Source organism: Orycteropus afer, unplaced genomic scaffold (assembly GCF_000298275.1).
Source record: "Orycteropus afer afer isolate SDZICR_OR568_19922 unplaced genomic scaffold, OryAfe1.0 scaffold00530, whole genome shotgun sequence".
Taxonomy (NCBI): domain Eukaryota; kingdom Metazoa; phylum Chordata; class Mammalia; order Tubulidentata; family Orycteropodidae; genus Orycteropus; species Orycteropus afer.
In genome coordinates, this window is record NW_006922117.1 from 1,116,851 (window position 1) to 1,139,089 (window position 22,239).

At 37.0% G+C, this 22,239-nt stretch overlaps 1 protein-coding gene across 1 annotated transcript in view; it reads left to right on the forward strand.

Moving 5' to 3' along the window:
* The window catches only part of CSMD3 (CUB and Sushi multiple domains 3), a gene marked incomplete at its 5' end in the record, with an annotated part of 1,439,134 nt that overhangs the window by 1,075,227 nt on the left and 341,668 nt on the right, over positions 1-22,239 (forward strand). The window contains one exon of the mRNA XM_007955674.2: positions 1,002-1,196. Within this exon, the coding sequence (XP_007953865.2) occupies positions 1,002-1,196 (195 nt within the window). The remainder of the gene's footprint in view (positions 1-1,001; positions 1,197-22,239) is intronic.

The following is a 22,239-nucleotide window of genomic DNA, read 5'->3' on the forward strand; positions in this document are numbered from 1 at the left end:
TGGGGAGGAAGTGGGAGGGGAGCTACTGCATTGTAAATTTTGGTCAATGACATGAGACAAAGTATATGTGAACTGCTGCATGAAAAGTGAATTTACTCTGTAAATCGTCACCCAAATCCTAATAAAAAAAAAAAAAAATTATATATAAGAAACTTCAATAAAAATTCAGTGATTGGTTGACAGTTAGGTAATGGTTATAAAATTGTGTGAGGGTACATCTGATGGGTGGGAAATTACATACATTTCTAAAATTGTTTTCTCATAGTCACAAAGTAGTCACTAAATTGGATTCATTTACCTTCTAATCAGTCATGAGATCCTCTTTGCATGAGGCGTGGAGGACATACGTAATTTTAAAGTTTACCTTGAATAAGCATCTGTTCTGATAATTATTTTGGACCCAGTTTTCTGAGCACTGTGTATTCTTAAGTAAGCAATTGCTTAAGCAAGCAAAATCACATTCTCCTCTGAAGTTACTTACCAGATAATTTACTCTGGGTACTGTGGGGAGTTACAGAAATGATAGCCTGTGTTCTCAGTGCACAAGTTGCTTCTGATTCAAAATGGAGTTCTGGCCTCAGACTCTATCAGAGCCACCATTTTATGTTGTGAATCCTAAGATAATTTAGGTTGCTCTTACTCAAAATAAATAAATGTTAGAAAGGATCCTGCTTTTTTTTCAAATATTTCATTGAAAAATACTTATCCATGGATTATAGCACATATTAATTTAAAGTAATAAATTTAAAAATCATATGTTTGACTGTATTACATACTAATTTTAATAAGATTACATACTATGATTTTTTTTTCTCCTAGATATCAACATGAACTATCAAGATTTCAGATATGGTTAAGAGCTAGTTTATACTTTGTGCCCCAATACAGAAACAGAAAGGGCACTTTCCTCTCCTTTTGAAGGAAGAAATGAATATGTCTTAGACATTTCATAAAAAATAGTAATTCAAAGGAATTTATTTCATATGATTACCCTTTTACAGCAAAACTCCGAGAGTCCTGCTTTGATCCTGGCAATATAATGAATGGTACCAGACTTGGAATGGATTATAAATTAGGGTCAACAGTGACCTATTATTGTGATGCAGGCTACGTCCTTCAGGGTTATTCAACACTCACCTGTATTATGGGAGATGATGGAAGACCTGGATGGAATAGAGCCCTACCAAGTTGTCATGGTAAGAAGCATATATTTTTCTCTTTTTCATTCTTATTATTTGCCACAAATACTCAAGATATGTTTAAAGTCATTTCTGAGTTTTGAAATGAACTCTTTAACATACAGCCAGCATTTGTGAAATAGAGAAAAGCAAGCAGATATGTTAGCATAGGATTTTTCATTGTATTCAATATTGAAATGGTTATGGAAGGAGGCTTATATTCCCAGTTGTCTCTAAAACAATGTGCACATTATAGCAGGTGAGTTCACTGAGAGCCAAGGCATTGCCCTCATGTAGAGTGCCTAGAAATGTTAGATGCTCAGAACATGTTGGCTGAATAAATGAAAAACAAACACACTGAAACCAGCATTCTAACACAAGTAGCTAAACGCAGTAATTTAAATAGTATCACACATTGTGATGTACAAATTATTATCTGAAGTAAGTATATAGAAGCATATACATTTCTCCTAAGAATAAAGTTGTCTAAAAGGACATGTGTATAAATTATATTCCGTATATAGCTCTCTCTATATATGGATAAAGATACAATAGAAAAGGAGATTTCAGTAAGGAAGTGAAACGGTGATATCACTGTGGAAGGTTACCAAAGACTCCCTAGTCAGGTGAATGATCCTAATGCAGGGCACAGAATTGGCTTGGAGATGATATCATTTAGGTCATATTTTCCAAAGGATGGGTCACCACCAGTGAGTCATGAAATCAATTAACTGGGTCATGATGAGTATTTTTATAAATGACATACAATTGTATCAAATAGGATACCCCCCGAAAGAAGAGAAATTTATAAAGGAGAAAAATATTAGAAGTCAATGCAAGGGTAAATTTGTGGAACTTTTCTCAGTTATATATACACATATACAACATATATATTATAGTTGTTGCTGCTGCTAGCTGCCATTGAGGCTAACCCTGATTCATTGTGACCCTATGTGTTAAAAAGTAGAAGCATTCCATAGGTTTTCCTGGCTGTAATCTTTATGAAAGCAGATTGCCAAATCTTTTCTTCTGCTGAATCGCTGAGTAGGTTTGATCTTCCAATCTTTAGGTAAGCAGCAAATGACAAACCTCCCGGGCTCTTATTTACACACACACACACACACACATACATGTATATGAATAGGCATGTATGTGCATTTGCATTGGGTCATGATATAAAGTATATTTCTTACTATGAATTTCAGTGAAAAAATAAAACAGATCTAATCTGATAGTTAGGAGTATTAATTTTGAGGGTCTGATATGCATGGTAAGGAGCTTTGATGGCATGGGGATAAGGCATTTGGGTGCTAACCAGAAGGTTAGCAGTTCAAGCCCACTAACTGATCCATGGAAGGAAGATTGGGCAATCTACTTCTGTAAAGATCTACAGCCCAGAAACCCAATGGGTGGTCACTATGAGTCAGAATTGACTAGATGGAAGGGAGTTTGTTTTTGTTTTTTTGACATGCATTGTAATGTACCACTTATTAAAATTATATATTTGTATCTGTATATAATTTCTGTAGATATACAAGTCATGTTCTTTTAGTTTATGATTACTCATTTCTAAGATGGAGAGAATTGAAATTTACTTCAAAATGCTAAGAAATAAAGAAATGGTGGGCATCGACTAACTGGTCACTGTATTAATATCAGAACAGCTGGTTAATTCTTGACTTGCATTAATGGTTTCACCTATTAGAACATAAAAGGAATACAAAGATAATTGCTTTGTAGTTAATTCTATCAAACAGAAAAAAGGAGATTATTGGCATGGACATTTATAGGAAATTTGAAAGAAAGAGTGGACATGCTTAGAATTTAGAGTTATACAAAAGAAATTTGTTTATAGTTGTAAAAAATACACTAAACTTAAAAAATCAGTTTTCAAAATTTGCCGTTAATAAAAATTAGAAGATGAATTGACACCATGGCTGCAACAATGGGCTCAAGCACAACAATGATTTTGAGGATGGAACAGGTCCAAGCAATATTGTTTTCTGTTGTGCATAAGGTCACTATGAGTCGGAAACAACTTAATGGCACCTAACAACAACAACAAACATTAGAAAGGATCCCTGGTGGTTTAGTGGTTAAAGTGCTTGACTGCTAACTGAGGAAAGGTCAGCAGTCTGTTTCTGTAAAGATTTACAGCCTTGGAAACCCTATTAGCTGTTTACTCTGTCCTGTAGGGTCACTATGAGTCAGAATTGACTCAATGGCTGTGTGTTTGCTTGTTTCTTTATAAGTCAGAAACTGTATAAAATTTATGAAAAATTACAGGAGCCAGACAATTATACAGATGTTCCAGTGAAGGAAAACAGAAGATATTGCAAACTAGATTAACAGAATAGATGTTGATCACTGGAATAAATTACTAAATAGATAACAGTCAGTAACTTAGGTGAGAAATAAAGAAACATAAGAGCATATAATGCATTCATTAAGAGTACCCTGGCTAAAATAATTCTACTGCTTTTCAATGTCTTTCTCTATTGGTTGGTCATAGAAATAGCAATTTCAACAGGGAATTTGCTGTACTGTATACCAATAAATCCTTCTGAACCAGAAATGTCACAGAAGCAATGATTGTCCAATTAAGTATATTTCATGTTGGTTAAAGAGCTTATCTACAGATAATTTAGAGAGAAGTACAGATCTGGGTTTAAATTCTCCTACTGACTCTATGATATGAGGCTGGTTAAGCCTTGATTTTTATCTTTAAAACTAGATAATTCATAATCCAATAGATTATTTTGAAGATTCAATTGATGAATACAACAAATATTGGAATGCTGACAAATATTGGAGTGTAAATATATGGGAATTGTGATTATCAACACAGTGATCCTAAAGAAGTAAATGTCTGGGAAACATACATTGCATTTTGCATTGTGTATGTTTTGTTTGAACTAATATATGTCTGTCTTTTTAAACTAATTAAAACTAGTTTATTTATCTTGTTATATAAATATACACATTCACTCACTCCTGAAAATAGGATATGATTTGAGTATTTTAAAAAAAATTTAAGGGGCTATACTGGCAATCTACTTCTGTAGTGATACTGCCTCAGAAACCCATGGAGGGGTCACTATGAGTCAGGTCCACCTCGACGGCATATAATAATAACAACAACATACTTTTCACCATTAATTAAGTTTTTTACAAAAGTGTACATAAGTATGTCAATACTCTGTAAAAAACTCTTAAATTCAATATTGCTTTCTATTGTAATGTTGCTTTAGTCTCATACTAAAAGACATTACACTTCATGAAGTCATAGTCTACATTTTACTCTTCAACTCTGTAATACATTAATTCATATAATCAGGTTCTTAATATTTGCTAAATTGAATTAAAATATAAGAATTAGCAAAGTTTGTCTATTTTAGAGGATAGATTTTTATCATCTAAAGGAATTAGTGCATATTTTCAATCTGAAGGAAATGTTTTCAAGAGCTTAAGCTGGGCATTGGAAGATTATATTTGTCAGAACAGTAGATCCAAAATGATAGCATCTTGTGTTAAGTCCTGCTCAGTGATGAGAAACCCTGCAGTTTATCTCATGAGAATGTCATATATATTAAATGATAGCAGAACAGGATATCTTTTCCTTCAATTCACTTGATGATAAAAAAAAAAAAAATGTGTCTAGCAAGTAATTTCTTCTCTTCTTATGATTCATATTTAGTAAAGTATCTATTCAAATTCTGTCACTTTATTTATTTATATATATACTAAAGTCACACATCATTCTGATCTATAATTTGACTCAATATTAGATACAGAAAATAAATCACAAATAGTTCCAGATTCCATATTTTTTCCAATAATATCCACGACTTGATTTATTTCACCTGATGGCATTGCATTTATATCAATAGAAACACCTCTACCTTAACCCAGGGCATCCATCTCTTACCTGTTAGCCTTCCTTCTAACTAGCTTACCTTCTTCCTTTGTTGTCTGTACAGCTTCTTCTCAACACAACATCTCAACACAACACAGTGGTCTTTAAAACATAACTCAGGTCTGTTTTAATTAAAACACAGGTTTGAAATAGGTAAAACAATTTAAAAAATAAAGAAAGAAAGAAGATTAACCATTAGTTGATAGTTTTCAAAGCTAGGTCATGGGCACATGGGGGTTCATAGTGATAGTCTTTGTTTTTGTTTTAAATATTTTATGATTAAATGTATATATATATACCTCAGGTCATATCACTGATTTACTCAAAATACGCAAGTGGCTTCCCAAATCAGAATAAAAGCCAACGTTTTTATATTAAGAAACTGTATTTATAATCTGCCCACACATATCTTGACCTTCCTGACCTCTCTACTATTCTCTTCTACTCCCGTTGAGCTCCAGTGATCACCTTTATGTTTTTTCTAAGAACTAATCACACTTTTGCCTCAGGGACTTTGCACTTGCTGTCTTCAATGCCTAGACTATTCTTTCTCTGATGATGTGGTTGACTAGCACTCTCATTTCCATAATTTCCCTTGTTTTCACTTTAGATAAAATATTCCAATCTACCATCTCCCCAGGGAGCTCTGGTGTACAGTGCCTAAGGCATCTTACTGCTAACCAGAAGGTTGGTGCTTCATACCCTCCAGCCACTCCATGGAAGCAAGACTGGGCAATCTACTTCCATAAAGATTTACCACTTTAGAAACTCAATGTGGGCCACTATGAGTTGGAATCTACTTGATGGCAATGAGTTTTGTTTTGTTTTGGTTACACTCTCACCACTAGTACTCACAGGATGCAATAATTATCTATATTTACCAATGTGACAAAGATCCGTGTGTAAAGATAGTTCTGATGTGAGTAATACCAAAAGTTCCTGTTAGACTTCAGAACATTGAAAGGTAAATCATATGGTTTGGGAACACTGGCCATGGTACCAATACTATATACTCTTAGAGACTTTCCATTGTTGTAGCTTACTTACAGGGAACATCTAACTGACAGCTGATTAACATGAGACTTTCTGCATAAACATATATGAACTGTTAAAGGACAACTGTTGTAGTTAGGGGCTCTGAAGTCAGCTCTGGCTCATCGTGACCTTGGGTATAACAGAACTAAACACTACCCGGTCCTGCACCATCCTCACAATCCTTGCTATGACTGAGCCCATCATTGCAGCCATTGTGAAAACCCATCTTGTTGAGAGTCTTCCCCTTCTTCACTGACCCTCTACTTTACCAAGCATGACATCTTTCCCCAGGGAATGGTCCCTTCTTACAAAATGAACAAACTAGGTAAGAGTAGGGAGCTCTGGTAGCGTAGTGCCTAAGGCACTTGACTGCTAACCAGAAGGCTGGTGGTTCAACCCCACCAGCTACTCCTCGGAAGGAAGATGGGGCAATCTACTTCCGTAGTGATACTGCCACAGAAACCCAAGGAGGGGTTGCTATGAGTCGGGTCCGACTCGATGGCACATAACAACAACAACAGGTAAGACTAAGTCTGAACATTCTCTTTTTTAAGAAGCGTTCAAGCTGCATTTTCTCCAGGACAAATTTCTTCCCTCTTTTGGCACTCTACGGTATTTTCAGTATTCTTTGCCAATACCACGATTCAAAGATGCCAACTCTTCCCCAATCTTCCTTATTCCTTGTCCAGCTTTCACATGCATATAAGACAATGGAAAAGGCAATGGCTTGGACCAGAGGCATTTTAGTCTTTAAAATGACATCTTTGCCGTTTAACACTTTAATGAGCTCCCTTGCAGTAGTTTTGTCCAATACAACACGTCCGTTGATTTCTTGACTGCTGCTTTCATCAGTGTTGGTTGAGAATTTTGCCCATAGAATCCTTGAAAATTGCAATTCGAGGTAGAAGTTTTGCTTCAGTTCTTTCACCTCGACAAATGCTGAGCATGTTTTGATTTTCTAAATCTAGCTAGGTCTTTAGCACAAGGAACTCTGGTGGCATAGTGCCTAAGGCATTTGACTGCTAACCAGAGGGTTGGGGGTTCAAACTTACCAGACAGTCTGTAGAAGGAAGACTGGGCAATCTACTTCCATAAAGATTTAACCACCTCAGAAACCCAAAGAGGGGCACTGTGAGTCAGAATTGACTCCATGACACTGAGTTTGAAGTCTTAGCACATTTCGTTATAAAACTTTATTTCAGTTCGACTACCCTTTTAAAACTTTTATCTTTTCATTTCTTCCATTTACTACTTTCTGTTGAAAAGCAATTTGCAGAGTCTTGTGACATCCATTTTAGTCTTTTCTGCCTTCTCTGTCTTTTTTAAAGGACCTCTGGTGGCATAGTTGTTAAAGATTTCAGAGGCAAACCAAACCCACCTGCCACTCTGTGGAAGACAAGTGAGACAGTGTGCTTCCATAAAGATTTACAGCCTCTGAAACCTATACAACAGTCTTCTCTGTCTTGTAGGGTTTCTACAAGTTAAAATCCACTCTATGGCAGTAGGTTTGGGTTTTTTTTTTTTCTTTTGGTGTCTTTTTAATGATCTTTGCTTTTTTCATGTATGATGTCCTTGATGTCTTCCCACAACTGTTCTGGTCTTCAGTAATTGGTGGTCAATGCATTAAATATGTTTTTCAGATGGTCTCTATATTCAGGTGGGTTAGACTCAAATTTGTATTTTGGCTCTTGTGGACTCCTTTCAAGTTTCTTCAACTCATCTTGCATAACAGCAACTGATGGTCCATTCCATGGTCAGACTCTGGCCTTGTTTTGGCTGATGGCATTGAGTATCCCTGTCATCTCTTCCTGAAGATGTAGACGATCTGATTCCCGTGTTTTCCATACAGCAAGGTCTGAAACATAGGCACTGCTTATGTTGTTTAAAAATATTTTCAATGAATAAGTCATTGGTCTTGTGAATTTCTATAATGAGATCTCTGGAGTAGTTTCTATCACCAAAGACATATTTTCAAACAACTGATGCTTCTTTTTAGTTTCTAACTTTTGCACTCCGATCACCAGTAATTATCAGTGCATCATGATTGCATATTTGAACAATTTCTGATCGCAGAAGCTGATAAAAATCTTCAGTTTCTTCATCTTTGGTTTTAATGATTGGTGTGAAAATTTGAATAATGGTCATATTAACTGGTATCTTTGTTGTTGTTGTTGTTGTTGTTGTTATGTGCTGTCGAGTCGGACCTGACTCATAGCAACCCCTCCTTGGATTTCCGAGACAGTATCACTACGGAAGTAGATTGTCCCATCTTCCTTCCAAGGAATGGCTGGTGGGTTTGAACCTCCAGCCTTCTAGTTAGCAGTCAAGTGTCTTAGGCACTAAGCTACCAGAGCCCCTGGTATTCTTTGTAGGTGTATGGATGTTAATGAATTACTGACAGTATTGTACTTCAGGATAGATATTGAAATGTTCTTTGGATGATACATACAATGTCATTCCTTTTCAGTTTGTCATTCCTGAAATAGTAGAACATATGATAGTCTAATTCAAACTAGCCAATATTAGTGCTTTCAAACTCACTAATGTCTAGGATACAAATTTCATTTTTGAAAACGTCCATTTTTCCTGGATTCACACTTTGTACATTCCATGTTCCAATTATTAATGGAAGTTTGCAGCTGTTTCTACTCATTTTGAATTGTGCCACATCAGCAAATGAAGGTCCAAAAATCTTTACTCCACCCATGTCATTAAAGTCAGCTCTACTTTCAGAGAGCAGCTCCTCCCCAGTTATATTTTGAGTGCCTTCCAACCTGAGGGTCTCATCTTCCAACACTATATATCAGTAGTGTTTTACTGCTACTTTTATGGTTTTCAGTGGCCAATTTTTTTCAGTAGTATGCTGTATTAAGATACATTGCTAGAAATAAAAACAAGAATATTGTGGACACAGAGCATAGAAGTGTTTCTAAGTTAGGAAAAGAGTTCAGGGAAATCATCTTTAATAAAAATGATACGTTAATTGAATCTTAAAAATATTGATAAGAAGGACTCAGATGAAGCCTAAGATGTGAGGAGATAAGATATTTTACACCTAGAGGTTAGCATGTGGGTAAACTTCTATCTAGGAGAAAGAGTAAACTGAAGATAGCATAATTTCATGTACTCAGTCAAGCAGGTAGATAAGGAAGAAGACTGCTGAAAGGAAATAAGAGCTTACCTGTATGAGCACAGATTTAACTCTTTTTTTCACATACTATATTATACCTCAGGAGCTCTGGTAGCATAGTGCCTAAGGCACTTGACTGCTAACCAGAAGGCTGGCGGTTCAAACCCACCAGCCACTCCTCAGAAGGAAGGTTGAGCAATCCTACTTCCGTAGTGATACTGGCTCGGAAACCCAAGGAGGGGTCGCTGTGAGTCGTGGCTGACTCAACGGCAAATAACAACAACAACATATTATACCTCATCACAACCTCATTAAGTGGGGACTATCAATATCCTTATTTTATAAGCACAGAGAGAGGGTCAGTCACTTGCTCAGGGTTACACTTGCCTAGCAGTCTTGCTTTGGAGTCTATGTACTTAATCCCTGCTCTCTGTATATGAGCTGGTTCAATCTGCAAAGCAACTCGTAATATCTCTAGAACCTAAGACTGCTTGGCCTATTTCAGTTCTTTAAATGTTTTATGAGTGGATGTATGGTGCTAAGAGAGGTGATGAAATTATGAGTCCTCCACTTATTTATGAAATCTTTCTCCAGGCTATTTATGAGCATTACCAGGAGGTAAATTCCTGGCAATAACTTATGCAATTCTCCATCTGAAATGCAATAGAAAATACTATTTTTAACAAAACAGAATGCCTTAATAGTCAGTGCTTAAGAATTAGTCAGTGCTAACTCAATCTTTTGAAAATCTGCTACATTAATTTTAATACCATTGTTTTTATTTACACTAATGTAAGTCCTGGATTCTGCTGAACAATTAAATTAAGGATTCTATTACCAATGACCTTTGAGTTGTCCAAAGTTCATAGACACAAATATGTTAGGATTGCATATCTAGTAGTCATCTAGCACCAATCTCTATTCACCTTCCAACCATATATAATATTACAAAGGTTTTCAAAAGGAGAGCTCTCTTACTCTATCAACTGAAAAGAAAGCCTAGAAACAAATGAAAATAGTAATAATACAGTTCATAATTATAGTTTCCCAAATTCAGAATAAGCTATCATTAGTAACATCATATGACCTAATTTGATTAAATTATATTGTTTAAGTACAAGAAATAAATATCTAAATTTTTATTCCAGGTCTTCTATTTAAATATTACTTGATCTTTATTTTAAAAGACCTTGAGTTTTGTATTTTTTTAAATAGATGCCTAGTTTCATAATTATGTAGTTAATGACTATAAACTGCCTTAATTATTGTGATTTCTGGCTTTTTTAAAAATTGTGTTTTATTATTGAATATCTATCTAGAATACAGTACTCTTTGTCTAGAGAAGACTATGAGGACTAGACAAAATTTCACACAATAATATCCAGTAAAATAATTATTATTATTATCACAAAGTAAATTATTTTAAACAACGGAAATGTTTTCCCTGACAATTCTGGAGGCTCGTTGTCTGAATTCCAGGTGATAGCAGGGTCTTGCCTCTTGAAAGACTTTAGGGGGAGATCTTCCTGATCTCTTTCAACTTCTTGTAGCCCCAGTGTTCCTTGGCTTGAGGCAGCCTAACTCGAGTCCCGGCCTTTCTCTTCATATGGCCGTCTTCTCTCTGCATCTATCTGGCTCTTCATCTCTTCTCCCCTTGGATAATAATATCACCAAAACGGGATTAGGACTTTTCCATCATGACTTCGTGCTAATTTAACTAATTATATCTGCAAAGAATTACAAACAAATTTACATTCATAGATATCAAGGATTAGGGCTTAATTATGGAGCTCTGGTAGCGTAGTGCCTAAAGCATTTGACAGCTAACCGGAAGGCTGGCAGTTCAAACCCATCAGCCACTCGTCAGAAGGAAGGTTGAGCAATCTACCTCCATAGTGATAACTGCCTTGGAAATCCAAGGAGAGGTTGCTATGAGTCCGGTCTGACTCAATGGCAAACAACAACAACAACAGCATGGCTTTTCCAGAGATGTAACTGAACTTATATTAGGAAGCCCCTTATCTTATACTGTAAAATCAAAAAGAATGGCCTATTGTCAAACACGTTATGTTTTCAAAGAGACACCCTAAGGATAGGGGTGTGCATCTGCTCTCCTCCCTGTTATCAAAGGAAGTTTCATCATTTTACCCTTGCATTTCAAGGAGCAAACCTTCATTTCAAGATCCCAGGAGAATTAGTGAGCAAAGTGAACCATATTTAGCTTATAGTTCTAAATAGTGTCAACACTAAATCAACCCTAAGACTAGATGTATCTTCCCAAATCCTAAAACTGAGTTATCACTCAGACTTTTCTGATTCAGGTTACCTGGCCTGTTAGGAGCCTAAGGCATTTGACTGCTAAACAGAAGGTTGCTGGTTCAAATCCACAAGCCAGGCTGCAGAAGGAAGACCAGAGCTCCTTACCTAAAGATTTAGTGCATCAGAAACCCAAAGGAGGTCTTTTCAGTTGGAATAGACTCAATGACAATGAGTTTGGTTTGCTTTGGTTTGGCCTGTTAGGAAAAGAAACAAAAGTGTCACAAAGGTCCCTCCAATGGAGCTAATATTTTCCAAATCTTCTTAGGCCAATGCAGCAGACACAGAGCTTCAGTATCATGAAGGTAAGATTAAGCAGACAATGCCAAAGAGAAAAAGAGGTTATCAGGGAAGAATCAGGTTAGAGTAAGGGTTCCTAAACTCTTTTGTGCATGCTGATGAAGCCTATACCCCTCCTTATAGTCATCTTTTAAGTGCATAGAGTAAAATATGTAGGCTTAAAAGTGAACCAATTACATTAAAATATAGTTTCAAAGTACTTAAAATTATAATTAAAAATCACAAATATGTACATCTTAATGAGATAGATTAGAGGGTCTTGCAGCAAGTCTAATAACTCCTGTAGTATTTGGTAGTAATGAGTATAACTAATATTTGAAGCATCTGCTCTAATTATAATACAATAAAAAAAAATATGTGATTTTTATTGATGAAAAGTCCCAGTTACTTCTAATTCTATTGTGCCTTGTTGCATGCACTTATGGTTAAAAAAAAAAAAAAAAAAAAAGTTAAAGCTCATCTTTAAAAATCGATTAGTGACTACTGAATATATAGATGTTTTTCTTCCCCATCGAAATTATGAAGCCAGAAACAAAAGCCCTAAATTACAAGTAAAAACAAAAGATGGACCACAATTTCCTCCATTTTACCAGTTGAAATGGCTTGTTTCCCCCCGATAGCTAAAAGGTAAAAAGTCTAAAGAAGTAGAGAGCAACACATATAGTAGTTTTTAATAACGAGGTCCAATATTGCCATGTTTTGAGAAGGCAACTAAGTTGAAGTTGTAGCATTCGTCTTCCTTTGGCATGGAGTGCTTTGCAGGAGACAATTGTGAAGAATTAAAGGAGAGGAAAATAAATGCCTAGAGCTCCTTCTGGAGGACAGCAATCACCTGGTTATAGACACTAAAAGGCATTCCTGTGTCAATGGGGAGTGTGGCAATCAGGGAAGCTTGTAGCTTATAGCTGAACTTTCTTTTAAACTTTGAACCTTCCTGGTGTGATGTTACTTCAGCTCACGTCCTAAAGGACCTCTTAATCACCTTCAGAACAATATGAAATTTGCAAGACAATTAATTTAACCTAAGCTTTTATTGAAGGAATTGGTGGGGAAAAATAAAAAGCTCCAGGAGTTAATGGAATACCCATTCAGATATTTCAGCAAACCTATGCAGTGCTGGCTGTGCTTACTCATTTATGTCAAGAAATTTGGAAGACAGGTGCCAGGCCAACTGACTGGAAGAGATCCATATTTGTGCCCATTCCAAAGAAAGGTGATCCAACAGAATGTGCAAATCATTGAACAATATTATTAATATAGTGCGCAAGTAAAATTTTGTTGAAGATAATTGAAAAACGGTTGCAGCAGTAATTTGACAGGGAATTTCCAGAAATTCAAGCTGGATTCAGAAGAGGACTTGGAAGGAAGTTTATCACTGCTGAAGTCAGATGTATTTTTGCTAACAGCAAGGAATACCAGAAGCATGTTTACCTGTGTTTTATTAACTATGAAAAAGCATTTGACTGTGTGGATCATAACAAGTTATGGATAATATTGCAAAGAATGCGGATTCTAGAACACTTAACTATGCTCCTGAGGAACTGGTACATAGACCAAAAGGCTGTCAATGGAATAGAACAAGGAGATAATGCATCATTTAAAATCAAGAACCATGTGCATCAGGGTTGTATCCTTTCACCATACTTATTCAATCTGCATGCTGAGCAAATCATCCTAGAAGCTGGACTATAAGAAGAAGAATGAGTCATCAGGGTTGGAGGAAGACTCATTAATAACCTGCAATACACAGACAACACAACTTGCTTGCTGACAATGAAGATGACTTGAAGAACTTATGGGTAAAGATTAAAGACTGCACTCTGTAGTATGGATTGTATCTCAACATAAAGAAAACAAAAATCCTCAAAACTGGACCAATAAGCAGCATCACAATAAATGGAGAAAAGATTGAAGTTGTCAAAGACTTCGTATTACTTGGTTCCACAATTAACACTAATGGAAACAGCAGTCAAGACATCAGACAATGTATTACACTGGGCAGATCTGCTGCAAAAAAAACCTCTTTCAAGTGCTGAATAGCAAAGATATCTCTTTGAGGACTAAGTTGTGCCTAACATAAGCCATGGTGTTTTCAATCACCTCATATGTATGTGAGAGCTGGACAATGAATAAAGAAAACCAAAGAAGAGTTGATGCTTTTAAGTTGTTTTGTTGACAAAGAATACTGAACATACCACTGACTGCCAAAAAGCTAAGAAATCTGTCCAAGAATAAGTGAAGCCAAAATGCTCCTTGGAAGCAAGAATGGTCAGACTTCATCTCTCCTACTTTGATCATGTTGTCAGAAGGGAACATTCCTTGGAGAAAGATACCATGCTTGGTAAAGTGGAGGGTCAATGAAAGAGGGGCAGGCCCTCAAAAGATGGACTGACACAGTGGCTGCATTGATGAGCTCAGGTATAGTGAGGATTTTGAGGCTGGCACAGGACCAGGCAGTGTTTTGTTCTGTTGAACATGGGGTCACTATTAGTCAGATCTGGCTTGAGGACACTTAACAACAGCAACAACAACAGTCTTCAGCATGGATTGCATCACAACGTAAAGAAATAAAAAACCCTCACAACTTGACCAATAACCAATATCAAGATAAATGGAGAAAAGTTTGAAGTTTTCAGGGATTTCATTTTACATCGATCCACAATCAACACACACAAAAGAAAAAAAAAAAAAAATCATTGCCATCAAGTTGGATCCAACTCAGAACAACCTCTCCTTGGGTTTCCATCTCTACAGAAGTAGGTTGCCCAGTCTTCCTTCCAAGGAGTGGCTGGTGGGTTTGAACCACCAGCCTTCTGGTTAGCAGTCAAGTGCCTTAGTCACTATGCTACAAGAGCTCCTTGAGGATATCTCACCTGAATTTAGAGACCAATCTAAAGAATAGATTTGATACATTGAACACCCATGATTGAAGACCAGATGAGTTGTGGGATGACACCATGGATATAATACAAGAAAAAGTCAATCATTTAAAGCACAGGAAAGGAAGAGAAGACCAAAATGTATGACAAAAGCTATGAAACTTGCTCTTGAACGGAGAGTAGCTAAAGTGAATGGAAGATATGGTGAAGCAAAAGGCCATCTTGAGAGGTCAGCTAATGGTGACAAACTTGTGTGCCAATTTGTCCTACTGTGGTGGCATGTTGCTGTCAGGCTTGAGGCTGTGCCCCCAGTGGGGTTGCACATGGTGCTCAGATTTCAACAACTTCCAGACTGAGACACACTAGGAAGAAGGAGGCCATCCACTTCTCAAAGAATTGGTCAGGTCCAAAACCATATGAATAGCAGAGAAACCCTGCCTGATACATTACTGGGCAACATTATGAATAGCCAGAAAATATTGTCCAATACAGTGCAGGATGATAAGCCACTTAGGTCGGAAAGCTCTCAAAATAGGACTGGGAAAAAACTGCATCATTACAGTAGAACCAGCCTTATGGATATGGATAAGGTAAAGCTTTTGAGACCTCCATTTGCTGACGTGGCATGAATCAAATTGAGAAGAAACAGCTGCAAACATCCATTAATGATTGGAATGTAGAATGTACAAAGTACAAATCTAGGAAATTTGGAAGTTCTCAAAAATAAAATGGAATGCATGAAGATTGATATCCTAGGTGTTAGTGAGCTGAAATTGACTGGTTTTGGCCATTTTGAATCAGACCACCATGTGGTCTACTATGCCAAGAATGACAATTTGAAGAGGAATGGCATGACATTCATCATCACAAAGGATGTTTCAAGATCTGTCCTAAAGTACAATGCTGTCAGTGATAGGATAATATCCATGTGCCTACAAGGAAGAACAGTAATATGGCTATTATTCAAATTTATGCACCAATTACCAAAGTCAAAGATGAGGAAATTGAAGATTTTTATCAGCTTCTGCAGTCTAAAATTGACCGAACATGCTATCAGGTTATGTTAATTATCACTGGTGACTGGAATGCAAAAATTGGAAATGAAGAAGAATCACCGGTAGTTGGAAAATTTGGTCTTGATGACAGAAATGATGCTGGAAATTGTATGATAGAATTTTGTAAGACCAATGACTTATTTATTGCAAATACCTTTGATCAACAACACAAACAGCCACTATACACATGGACTTCACCAGATGGAATACACAGGAATCAGATTGATGGCATCTGTGGCAAGAGGCGATGGAAAAGCTCAATATCTTCATCCAAAACCAGGCCAGGACCTGATTGTGGAACAAACCATCAACTGCTCATATGCAAGTTCAACTTGAAGTTAAAAACAGTTAAAACAAGTCCACAAGAGCCAAAATATGATCTTAAATATATCCCTCCTGAATTTAGAGACTATCTAAAGAATAGATTTGATGCACTGAATACCAATGACCAAAAACCAGAATTGTGGGAGGATATCAAGAACATTATCCATGAAGAAAACAAGATGTCACTAAAAAGATGAGAAAAGAAGACCAAAATGGATGACAGCAGAGACTCTGAAACTTGCCATTGAGCAGACAGTAGCTAAAGCAAACGGAAAAAAATGACAATATATAAAAGCTGAATAGAAGACTTCAAAGAGCAGCTTGAGGAGGCAAAGCCAATTACTATATTGAAATGTGCAAAGACTTGGAATTAGAAAACCAAAAGGGAAGAAGACACTTAGTATTTCTCAAGCTGAAGGAACTGAGGAAAAAATTTAAGCCTTGAGTTGCAATATTGAAAGGGTCTATGGGCAAAATATTGAACGATGCAGGAAACATCAAAAGAAGATGGAAGGAATACACAGAGTCACTGTACCAAAAAGAACTGGTAGATCTTCATCCATTTCAGGTGGTGCCATATGATCAAGAACCAATAGTACTGAAGGAAGATGTCAAAGTTGCACCGAAGGAACTGGTGAACAACAAGGCTCCAGCAATTGCTGGAATATCCTTTGAGCTGTTTCAATAAACAGATACCCCACTGGAGGCACTCACTTGGTTATGCCGAGATTTGGAAGACAGCTACCTGGCCAACTGACTGGAAGAAATACATATTTGTACCTATTCCAAGAAAGGTTATCCCACAGAATGTGTAAATTATTGAACAATATCATTAATATAGCACAACAAGTAAGAACTTATGGAAGATTTCAAAAACAGTTGCAACAGTATATTGACAGAGAACTTGCAGAAGTGCAAGCTGGATTCAGAAGAGGACGTGGAACAAGGGATATCATAGCTGCTGTCAGATGGATCTTGGCTCAAAGCAAAGAATATCAGGAAGATGTTTACTGGTGTTTTATTGACTATGCAAAGGCATTTGATTGTGTAGATCATAACAAGTTATGGATGACATTGAGAAGAATGGGAATTCCAGAAAACTTGATTGTGCTCATGAAGAGCCTGTACATTGACCAAGAGGCTATTGTTCGAAAAGAATAAGGAGACTCTGCATAATTTAAAATGAAGAAGGGAGTGAGTCAGGGTTGTATCCTTTCCCCTTGGTTATTCAATCTATGTAGTGAGAAAATAACCGAAGAGCTGGACTATATGAAGAAGAACGTGCATCAAGATTGGAGGAAGAATCATTAACAAACTGCGATATACTGATGACACAACTTTGCTTGCTGAAAGTGAGGATGACTTGAGGCACTTACTGATGAAGACTAAAGAATACAGTCTGCAGTACGGATTCCATCTCAATATAAAGAAAACAAAAATCCTCACAACTTCACCTAAAAGCAGCATAAATGGAGAAAAGATTGAAGTTGTCAAAGACTTCACATAGCTTGGTTCTACAATCAACGCCAACAGAAGCAGCAGCCAGGATATCAGATGACGTATAGCACTGGAAAAGTCCACTACAAGGGACCTCTTTCAAGTGCTGAGGAACAAGGATGTCTCCTTGAGGACTAAGATATTCCTGACACAAGCCATGATATTTTCAATAGCTTCATATGTAAGTGAGAGCTAGAAAAAAAAATAAGGAAGACTGAAGTAGAGTTGATGCTTTTGAGTTGTGGTGCTGATGATGAATGCTGAAAGTACCATGAACTGATAAAAGAACTAACAGATATGTCCTGGAGGAAGTGCAGCCGAAATGTTCCTTGGAAGGGAGAATGGCCAGACTTCATCTCACCTACTTTGGTCATGTTGTCAAAAGGCATCATTCCCTGAAGAAGGATGTCATGCTTGGTAAGGTGGAGGGTCGACAAAAGAGGGGAAGACTCTCAATGAGATGGATTGACAGAGTGACTGTGACGATGAGCTCAAGTATAGCAAGGATCATGGAGCTGGCACGGTACCCGGTGCTGTTTCATTCTGTTGTGCATAGGGTCATTATGCGTCAGACATGACTCATCGGCACCTAACGACAACAACTTGAGAGGACAAACAAATATTATAAAGAAATGTGCAAAGGCATATATTTGCAACATCGAAGGGAAAGAATATGTTTGGCATTTCTCAAGGTGGAAGAACTGAAGAAAAATTTAAGCCTTGAAGTGCGATACTGAAGGACCCTAATGGGATCTCTCGTGGCGTAGTGCCTGAGGAATTTGACTGCTAACCATAAGGCTGGTGGTTCAAACCCACCAGCCACTCCTCAGAAGGAAGACTGGGCAATCTACTTCTGTAGAGATACTGCCGCAGAAACCCAAGGAGGGGTCCTTATGAATCAGATTCAACTCGATGGCAGTGAGTTGTTTTTGTTTTTAATGGGCAAAATATAGAACAATGCAGGAATCATCAAAAGAAGATTGAATGAATACAGAGAGTCACTATATCAAAAATAATTGTGTGACATTCAACTATTTCAGGAGGGAGCATATTGAAAATAACTAATTGAAGGAAGAGTTCCAAGGTGCACTGAAAGCATACATGAAAAATAAGGCTCCAATAATTGGTGGAATACCTATTGAGATGTTTCAACAAATGACAAGAGCCCTGAAGGTGCTTACTCTTTTATGCCAGGAAATTTGGAATTCAGGCACCTGGCAAACCAAGTGGAAGAGATTCATATTTGTGCTTGTTCCAAAGAAAGGTGATCCCATAACATTAATATCACACAAAAGTAAAATTTTGCTGGAGATAATTCAAACTGGTTGCACCAGTATATTGACGGAGAACTGTCAGAAGTTCAAGCCAAATTCAGAAGAGGTGTGGAAAACGTATATCATAGCTGATGTCAGTGGATCTTGGCTGAAACAAACAATACCAGAAAGATATTTACCTGTGTTTGATTGACTACGCAAATGCATTTGACTTTATGGATGAAAACAAATTATAGATAACACTGTGACGAATAAGAATTCCAGAACATTTAATTGTTCTCATGAAGAAACTGTACATAGACAAGCAGACAGTTTCAACAGAACAAGGGGCCACTGCATGGCTTAAAATCAGGAAAGATGTGTGTCAAAGTTGTTTCCTTTCATCATGCCTATTCAGCCTGTATGCTGAGCAAATAATCTATGAAGCTGGACTATATGAAGAACACAGCATCAGATTTGGAGGAAGACACATCAACAACCTATGATATGCAGATGACACAATGTTGCTTGCTGTAAGTGAAGAAGACATGAAGTACTTACTGGTTAAGCTCAAAGACTACTCAAGACAAACTTTCAGTATGGATTACATTGCAACATAAAGAAAATCAGAAATCCTCACAAATGGACCAATAAGCAGCATCACAATAAATGGAGAAAAGATGGAAACTGTCAGGGATTTCATTTTATTTGGAACCACAATCAATGCCCATGGAAACAGCAGTGAAGAAATAAAATGGCATTTTGCATTGGGAAAGACTGCTGCAAAAGACCACTTTATAGTGTTAAGAAGCAAAGATGTCACTTTGAAGACTAAGATGTGCCTGACCCAAGCCAACATATTTTCAATTGCCTCATATGCTTATGAGACCTGGACAATGAATATGGAAGACCGAAGAAGAATGGATGCATTTGAATTGTGGTGTTGGTGAAGGATATTGAATGTACCCTGGACTGCTAGAAGGATGGGCAAACCTTTCTTGGAGAAAGCACAAGTGGAATCCTCCTTAGAGGTAAGAATGGCCAGACTTTGTCTCTCATATTTTGGTCATAATGTCAGAAGGGATCAATCCCTGCAGAAGGATATCATTTTTGGTAAAGTAGAGGGTCAGTGAATAATTTTGCTGGGTATAATTCAAAAATGGTTGCAATGTGATATATTGATGCAATGGCTGCAATGATGAGTTCAAGCATACCAATGATCGTGAGGATGACGCAGGACTGAGTAATGCTTTGTTCTGTTGTACATAGGGTCGCTATGAGTAGGAACCCACTTGATGCAACCTAAGAGCAACAAGAAGCCTGTACTATATACCATGTACGGAAGTCACTTACTGTTCAAGTTCCAAGGCTACTCAGGCAGGAAGTAGTGAAGGTGAAAAAAACTAGACCTTTCTGACTCCACTGCCTCTCTTGGATTTTGTATTGGATTCTGCTATGCTACCTGCACAAAACATTTGAAAAATCTATGGGTTTTATGATCCATAGCTAGTCAAAAGAAAAGAAGCCCTGATGGCAAAATAGTTAAGCAGTCATCTAACTGAAAGTTTGGCAGTTCAAATCCAACAGCTGCTTACAGAAGAAAAGACCTGGTAAATGCCTTTTGTAAAGATTTCAACCAAGGAAAAGCCATAGAAGAAATTTTACTACACTACCAGGAGCTCTGGTAGTGTAGTGCCTAAGACACCTGGCTGCTAACCAGAAGGCTGGTGGTTCAGACCCACCAGCCACTCTGTGGAAGGAAGACTGGGCAATCTACTTCTGTAAAGTTTTACCACCTTGGAAACCCAAAGGGGGTCACTATGAGTCAGAATCGACTTGATGGAGTGAGTTTTTTTTTTTTTTTTTTAAATCAGGTTTTCATGAGTTGAAATAAAATTGATGGCATATAACAGCTATCAACAAAAAGAGATTAATACATGTTTTATTATTTTTCTTAATAGTCATAAATTGTATTTATTAGAAGCCTATTTTATAAAAGATACTATGCTGGGCTCCAGAAGTACAAAGGATGTAAAAAAATATACAAAAACTTTGACTTCTTAGATCTTGCAGCCTAGGGAGAGAAACAGACATTAATCAAAGAGCCATACAAATAAATAGGTAATGACAAGTTGTAATCAGTGTCCTGAAAGTAATTTATGGAGTGCAGTGTGATGATGCCTTCTGATGCAGTCAGGGAAATCAAAGAGTTACCTGAGAAAGCAATATTTGTGATGAGATAGATGGTAAAAGTTAACAGTATTACAGAAGTTTTCTTTTTCCCCTCTAAAGTCATTTTATAGTAATATTTTTGCTACTTTAAGGAATTTTTTTTAAATAGTAAGTGCTGTGATCAATAAAATTAATGACTTAGACAAATAAGAAATAAATTAAAAGATTAAAAAGAATTTTTGTTGTTACAAAAGCACCAATAATTCAATGAAAACCAAAATAAAGCACTTGTGTTTCCATTCAGTTTCTTATAAGATTGTAGATTAGTGATTGCCTGGGGTTTGTAACTGGAAGGAATAGGGAGCGACTGCTAACAGGTGAGGGGGTTTTGTGAGGTTGTGAAACTGCTTTGAAATTAGTGGTAATAGGTGCACGACTTTTTGAATGTATGAAAAACTTCTGAAGTGTACTCTTTGAAAGGGTAATTTTTTGCAGTAAGTGAATTACACTTCAGTAAAACGATAGTGCTGAAAATGAGCAATATAGGAGAATTCTGACTCATAGCGAACCCCATTGGGTTTCCTAGGCAGTAAATCTTTATGGAAATAGATTTCTCAGTCTTCCTTCCGCTGAATGGCTGGTAGGTTTGAACCACCAACCTCCTGGTTGGCAGTCAAATTCTTAGGCACTACACCACCAAGGGGAAAAAAAAAAAAAAAAAAGAACTCACTGCAGTTGAGTCAGTCGGGTCTGACTCATAGTGATCCCTCCTTGGGTTTCCGAGGCAGTATCACTAAGGAAGTAGATTGCCCAAAAAGGATAGTGTTAAAAATGAATGACTTGGGTCTCAGGTTAACTACTAGCACTCACAAGACTGTTATTAATTATTCATAGAACTTGTAATATAGTAACATGGAATATAGCTATTCATATGCCTTTACCAGAGAGTGACTCTTCTCTCTGTAGGAATATTTTCTCGATGGAAAACACAACACAGGTCATGGGGGGAGGAGGGAAGGGACAGCTTCCTAGCTAGGAACATAAGAAAACTGAGCTCAGCAATCAGTGAGGGTACAGATGTAGAAGCTCATGTCCTATTGTATTGACTTACTGAGTAATGAAAATAGTTCACAAGCCACCAATGACCATGTTAAGTTTGTTTTTTGGTTTTGAGAGATGTGTTA